General features: G+C 32.1%; 1 protein-coding gene across 1 annotated transcript; it reads left to right on the forward strand.

The window, feature by feature from the left end:
- The first annotated feature begins 4,339 nt into the window (after positions 1–4,339).
- LOC132048306 (transcription factor bHLH18-like) lies at positions 4,340–6,976 on the forward strand. The gene is made up of 5 exons (XM_059439213.1): positions 4,340–4,576; positions 4,695–4,752; positions 4,850–5,350; positions 5,745–6,122; positions 6,361–6,976. Exons 2-5 carry the CDS (start codon positions 4,717–4,719, stop codon positions 6,505–6,507), a joined length of 1,062 nt encoding a protein of 353 aa, XP_059295196.1. The 5' UTR covers positions 4,340–4,576; positions 4,695–4,716; the 3' UTR covers positions 6,508–6,976.
- The last annotated feature ends 1,021 nt before the right edge of the window (positions 6,977–7,997 follow it).

The raw sequence follows: 7,997 nt of genomic DNA on the forward strand, positions 1-7,997 counted from the left end.
AAATATAATCATATTTTATTCACTTTATTCATGGATTGTATAATTGTATTTGACTTGTAAATTCTATGAATTTTTCTTATTTATAGGCATAACAATTTTGAAGATAACCCCACGTTGACTCAGCTCACACAAATTGTGAGCAATAACGATTTAGCTAATGATATAATAAATGAGTCGGATAGCGATAGTCCATTAGATCATGAAGGGACGGACGATGATCAATCGTCTGGCGCCGACGGTGACGATTCGATGAAGATGTTGCGGCCCCCGAATGTTAGTGTAAATTATCATTCAAATGTGATCCCATATTTGGATAATACAGAAGAAGTAGAACCGGAAGATTTTGCATACATGAGAGATAACGGGTCTGTTCGAGCTGCACTTTGGAATTCCAGTAATCCTAAAGTTATCAAATCAGGTTAGTTTGGTGCGACTAATTTTTTTAATAATATATTATTTTTGAATTTTGTGATTTTAATTGGTGTAATTAAGAATTGATATTTTTTCTTGTACATGCAAATAGGTATGTTATTTCACAACAAGAAACAAATGAAAGGTGCGGTGAGACTCTATAATATAGCCCACAAAAAAGAATATAAAACAGATCAAGCCAAAGGTACATTTTGGAAGGTTATTTGCAAGCGGCATGAGGAAGGTTGTAGTTGGATGATCCGTTTTTCGTTGATCGGAAGTGGTATGTGGAAAGCGTGAAAAATGATTGAGCCACATAATTGTGATACGGATGATTATACGGAGGATCATTTCAATTTGAATAGCAACATCATTGCTACTTCGTTGATACCATATGTTATGATCAATGCACAAATCGATATTAAGTTTGTTCGGAAACTATAAAAGGCATTCATCACTATACTCCTAGTTATAGAAAAGCGCAAAAAGGGCGTAAGAAAGCTTTTGAGATGGTGTATGGTGATTTCGAAGGTTCTTTTAGGGCATTGCCTCGATACATGGCTGCCCTAGAACATTTCAATCCGGCACTATTGTTGAGTGGACACACGAGTCAACTACAATGCAAGGCGAACACATCTTCAAGTATCTTTTCCGGGCCTTTAAACCAAGTATCGATGGATTCAAAAGTTGCGGGCCGGTCATCTCAATAGATGGCACCCATGTCTATGGTAAGTATGAGATGAAATTGTTGATTCTTGTTGGCATTGATGCATACGGAAATATTTTTCCACTTGCATATGCTATAGTTGCACGTGAGAGCTATGAGTCATGGACTTGGTTTCTCGGTTTATTATGGAGACATGTTGTTTGTGATAGAAAAGGCATTGGACTAATTTCGACCGTCACCAAGGGATCTTGCAATGTGTAATGACACATGAATGGTTACCCACCCACCACACATCATAGATTTTGTGTTCGACATTTAAAAAGCAACTTTAACAAAAAGTTTCTTAACTCTGATCTTGAGAAGCTAATGTGGTTGGCTGCTACAGAGCACCAGAAGAAGAAATACAAATGAGGATGCAACAAATCAAAACTTTGTCACCTGCAGCGCATATGTGGTTAAGCGAGCTTCCGAAGGAAAAATGGACATTGTATAAGGACGGTGGTTATAGGTGGGGGCTATGACGACAAATGTCTCTGAGTCTTACAATGGTTTATCGAAGAAAGCCCGTGGATTGCCTGTTACTGCCATGGTTCGCTTGACCTTTAAAAATCTTGTTGATCATTTTGTTAAAAGAAGCGCCCTTGCTGCTCTGCTAATGGTAAATAAGAAGATTTGGCCACCCTTGCTGCTCTGCTAAACGAAATAAAAAAAAATTATTTCGTTTACACAAAAAACGAAATTAAAAAAAAAAAATTTGTTTCGTTTATACAAAAATGAAATAGGGAAATATAATAATTTTTTTTAATTTGGTTGCATTTCGTGAAATGCTTAACGAAATAGCATTAATTTTTTTTTTTTATTTGGCTCATAACAAAAACGAAATTAAAAAAATAAAAATTTTTGTCCTATTTCGTTGGACTACCAACGAAATAGGATAAAAAATATATAAATTTTTTTTTATCCTATTTCGTTGGTAGTCCAACGAAATAGGACAAATTTTTTTTTTATTTCGTTTTTTATATGAACCAAATTTAAAAAAAAAATAAAAAATTTAATGCTATTTCGTTGGACATATCACGAAATGCAAAAAAAAAAAAAATTTGATTTTCCTATTTCGTTTTTGTGTAAACGGAATAAAAAAAAAAGAATTTAAAAAACGAAATAAAAAAAAAAATTGTCCTATTTCGTGAAATGTCCAACGAAATAGGACAAATTTTTTTTTTAATTTCGTTTTTTATATGAACCAAATTAAAAAAAAATAAAATTTTAATGCTATTTCGTTGGACGTATCACGAAATGCAAAAAAAAAATTGATTTTCCTATTTCCTTTTTGTGTAAACGGAATAAAAAAAAAAGAATTTAAAAAACGAAATAAAAAAAATTTTAAAATTTATCCTATTTCGTGAAATGTCCAACGAAATAGGACAATTTTTTTTTTTAAATTTCGTTTTTTATATGAACCAAATTAAAAAAAAAAAAAAAAAAATTTAATGCTATTTCGTTGGACATATCACGAAATGCAAAAAAAAAAAAAATTGATTGAAATAATTCGGCCATGAACAGTAAGCTGTGTGGGTATTTCGTTGGTTATCCAACGAAATACCCATTTTGGTCTTAAAAAAAAAAAAAGCATACCATTTTTGTCTAATGGCTGCAAAAATAAGCCATTTTGGCTCCGGACTCATCTCGAGCTATCAGCATATATATCATGGGAGTACATTTGCTTGCTCTGACGACATACTAGTGTCAACGGATGTAGTTAGAGAGAATCCTATGGTTGGTGTGAATTAATTACTAACTTAGCATATTAATCAACTTCTTAATTTGGATTTGGTTGCCATAGTAAGAAACTTAATGGAGCATAAACATATTTAGTTAAACTTGCCCCATTTTAAGAAATAAATTACAGATAATGCTCTATACACTGTTCAACAGCAGTTGGTGGTGAAGATCTTCAAAAGATCATGGCCAAGGTTCTCTTGTATTTTGTCTCCCTGAAAAGCTCAGTTGCTTATACCAAGTTGCGAAAAACTAAATACTTATTAAGTTCCTCAAAAGATACGTTTGTTGGCACAAATCTAAAACCAGCCGGCCATATGATTGGAGGAGATTGACAGCATAACATGCATACATATAATTTGGCTTCTTGAAGATGTCAGATTTTCTATTTTGTTCGTTTAAGTAACAATAGGCAACATAATCAATTATAATTTGAAAGATTAACATATGGACTGATAATATTGTTCTTTCCAAATTTTGACATATGAAGTCTGAAATACTGAATGAAGTCATGGGTTTGAGTCTCATTGTTACGTTATTTATTATGAAATAGGATTTTTATTTGTTTGACTCACGAAAAAAGAATATGTTTGCACATTATTATAGGGCATGTTGAAAACATAATCAAATAAATAATATTATTTTCTTTCTAACAATTTAATCTTTTAGATGGGTTGTTTCTACACTTCAACAAATAAGCTATTTATAGCAAGCGAGATTAGTATTAACCTAAAAACATAAGACAGTCCGCTTGACACAACATGTTTAAATCCACTGATAATGTATAATAATTCTTTATACTATAAGTTAAGTCCATATTGTTTTGGGGAGCAACGAAAATATTCACACTGCAACGCGAAAAAGACGCGGATTAAGATTGGTTCAAATTTGAAACCTTTACTCCTAAGTTTTCCACAATGGCATCCGAAAGAAAGATGCTTGAATCCTCGAAACTTTTCACACGTGCTTTTTACTTGTAGTATTATTTTAAAGTTGTGAAAGTATTCCGAGAGAAATAATGTACGTTTAAGGAAAGTATTCCAAACAAGTACTGTAATAAACATTGAGATGGAGAGAACACAATAATTGAGGGATATTCCAATTTTTGTTCTCTTTTACTTCATCCTTTTCAATTTGAGTGTCTTACTTTTCTTTTTTGGTCTATCTCAAAAATAGTTCTTTTTTCTATTTAGTAAGTTGACAATTCAAATACCATACATGACAAGTATAAAATTACAAAATTCAAAGAACATTTTAATACTCACTCTGTTTACTTTTACTTGTCCACTATATTAGAAATAAATTTTTCCCTTTTATTTGTCCACTTTACCATAACAAGTAAAGACAAACTTTTTTTTCTTGTTTTACCCTTAACATTAATTATTCATTTCAAAATCATTCTTTAAGTTCAATGAGACTATATACTAATTAATATGAGCATTATATTAAAATACATACTTCATTTTTAATTCTTAAGATGTGTGAAAAGTCAAAAGTGGACTAGTAAAGTGAACAGACAGAGTACATTACAAACATCTTTAAGTTAGAACTGCAAGATTCCTTATATTTCTTAAACTCCGTATCTTTAATTTCGTTTCTGCCTATTTTTGCAGTCAACGCGATCATTCAATCAAGTAAAAGTATAAAGACACAACAATTTCCTGCACTTGATCTGACAGACACCAACTGAAACAGAAAAAACTTTTTGATCTAATTAAGGTAAGCTTCCGCCGCTTTTTAATTAAGAGACCTTATGGCTTATGATCGAACCCCTTTATATATGTTCTCCAAATATCTATGTAATTAGATACTGATGGTGATTGGAATCTATGTATAGATCGGCAAAATCTAAACCCAAGATGGACATTTCATCGGCTAAGTGGTGGACTGAAATGGTAAGATAAAAGCTCTTAATTATTGCTTTAAAGTCCCTTTGATTTTGATTTTAAGTACTTGTGTGAGATTATTTTTCTTTTGCAATGATCAATACAGGAGACTATATACACGAATGATGATACATTTGTCAATCACTGCCAAATGATGACCCAATTTGATGAATTGCCTTTCTCCTCTTGCACCTACAGTGGTACTATTCAACCTTCTCAGGCTGAGTTTTGCAGCTCTGTGAAGGAAACACAACAAAAGACTTTTTTTCCTTCTTCCTCCAGTACTACTGTTAGTATTTCTTTCTCCAACTCGCCATCAGCAACTACTATTGCTTCCAAAAAGTACCTTCAAATTTTGAACCTAAGCTCAGTTAAGGCTGAGGTGCCATCATCAGAAGCTACCATAAACTTCTCGTCGGATGATATTGAAGATGGTCAAAGGCTAATCCAGGAATTAGGATATGGTATTGGTGATAATACTCAGAAGAAAACTTATAGTAGGAGCAGTTTACAGGCTCAAGACCACGTTCTCGCTGAAAGAAACCGAAGGGAAAGGCTTACACAGAAGTTTATAGCTTTATCTACCCTCATTCCTAACCTTAAGAAGGTAAAATCCTTTTTTCTTTTAATGTGAATCGCCACTAAAATTAATTAAATTTATTGCCTCTTTGATGCATGTGGGCTAATTAAAATGAAGGATTTAACAAAACATTGATTGAGTAATAATTTTAATTACTACCACCATAACATATTGTAATATGGAACTTGTCTTGCACTTCTTATGGACAATCGCATACAATTACTACTTTTTAGTGCTTGTGAGATACTGCTCTGCGTAAATTATTTTGTACACTATCACTTTCAGGATGTATAGAAATTAAAAGATAAAGGTTCATGATGTATTAAGGCTTTATAATCTTACCCCAGTTCGGAGAGAAATTAAATTTCATAGCTATATTAAGATTAACACGTATATTTTGGTTGATTGTTAAACTTAACAGTTGAATAAAGCATCAGTACTCGGGGATGCAATCAAGTATATAAAACAGCTGGAAGAACAAGTAAAAACCCTTGAGGAAGAAGCCAAGAAATATAGCGAAGGACCAACTGTTGCAGTGAAAAGAGCACGTATCATATCCAATAATGGCGATTCCTCATCCTTTGGATCTGAAATTCCCAACATTAGCACAGATGAATCATTCCCAGATATTGAAGTAAGAGCTTCAAATGGGAATGTTCTGATTAGGATTTGTTGCAAAAAGCAAAACGAAATAATAAGGGAAATATTCAGCCAAATAGAGAAGCTCAATCTCTCTATCATTAGCACCAGTGTCATGCCTTTTGGCCACAACACCACCTACATAACAATTACTGCCCAGGTACTAACTTAACCCTTTGAAATTTGTTCTGATTATATTAATTTAATTATCTTATATTAGCATTGAGTTTAAGTTAAGGTGTAAAGTAATTTTATACCATAATAGAAAATTATCTATAGCAATTCTGATTTAGTAAGAAAATAAAGCAAATAATTAGTTACTTTTTTCTTTTAACTGTAATTACATATAATTAAGTAAAAATGTTTTCTGATATTTTGAACGCAAATTTTTTGAGCAGATGGATGATCAAACTCAATTGAGCATGACAACAAAAAATGATGCGAATAGAATAGGTGGAGCTATAATGAAGCTCATCATCAACGGCCAGGAAGAAGCAGCTTTCTTATACAACGAAGAGAATTTCAAGATTTCTAGAAGCAAATGACTTTGCATATGTTTCCATCAATAAAATTAGGAATTGATTATATTTTTGTTTTGAAGAGAGGTTAGAGTCGGGGTCTACAGATCTCATTTTGTGGATCAATATCGTTTGGTGGGTCATGTGTGGGTCCATCATGAGGTGCTTTGCATTTTTGTGGGCTACAAGTTGGATCACGTTTTACAATTTCCTCACGTGTTACAAATGAAACTAGCTCCTCTTGTATGACAAGTCATGGAATTCCACTAAAGTGATTCTTCTTTTTTTAACTTTGTTCTCCTTTGGGGGACTGCTACAGACCATGACCGTCTTTATCTTTCCTTCTCTTTTGTTGTTTCTGTGATTTAATTAACTAACTAATGTTTGTTTTGTGCAAAATGTATTATATTGTTACATTTACACTTTCTTCATGTAGTAAAATCTGAATTAAATTCAATATTTATGGCTCGACTTCTGTAAGTATATTAGAAATTTATTAAATAAGTATGAAGAATTCATTTCGAACTCGATCAATTACGGCAAAAGAGAGAATAGCAAGGGTTGAGGCATGATCGGTGTCTGCTGCAGTTTTATTTTTACACTTATTATTAAACAAAAATAATAATATTCACATTTAGCAAATTTAAAGGACGTAAAATATGAAAAGCGTCTATTTAAGTAATTATTCTAAACCTATCTACAAACATACGATATTTTTTTTATCATTTTCTCTCGAGTTGAAATTGAAATAGTCTTCATTAGGGGTGTTCAATTGTCATGAGTCGATTTGGTTCAATTTACCAAAATCAAAATCAAATCAATTATATCGGTTTAGTCGACTTGATTTTTGTGATTTTTTCAATTTTGTCTTATCACATAAATATAAAAGCCAACTTCTCTTTACTAGAGTTAGGATAAAAAAAAATTATAGGTCAATTTATGTGATGTAAGAGTTCAATGAATTTTCGACCATATGATCTATATTTGAAATCTCCATATCAGAGAACTAATGGATCAACTTCTCGTGGACGATAGAGTCAATTATTATATGATTGATGCATGATAAATTGATAATAGCTCTATTAACATCTACCCATAATTTCTATGTATCTTTTCCTGTTAGATAGCAGATAGAGTTTGACATCTGCTATGGTTTCGTAAGTACCTCACTTGGTAATTAACAATCGTTAGTTACCCAAAAAAAAATATATATATATGTATATAGAGAGAGAGAGTCTTGCTATCCTACAACATGAAAGTTTTAGGTTAGCAACCTACCCATTTTTTTAATTTCCTAAGTTACCCCTGTCAATACATTAAACAAGAATGATGAAAGGGACTTTTTTGTCTTTCTGCTACAAAGTAAAACCCAGTTTTCCTCATGTATTTCTTTTCCCTCATCCTCTTTCTTTTTCCTTCCTTTCTCTATAGTCCATGGCCAAATCAAAGCTAAAAATTCGAACTGATAAAGCACTCAATTCGACTTTATATCTTGATAATTCCATCCCATTTTGTTG

Source organism: Lycium ferocissimum, chromosome 2 (genome assembly GCF_029784015.1).
Source record: "Lycium ferocissimum isolate CSIRO_LF1 chromosome 2, AGI_CSIRO_Lferr_CH_V1, whole genome shotgun sequence".
Lineage (NCBI taxonomy): Eukaryota > Viridiplantae > Streptophyta > Magnoliopsida > Solanales > Solanaceae > Lycium > Lycium ferocissimum.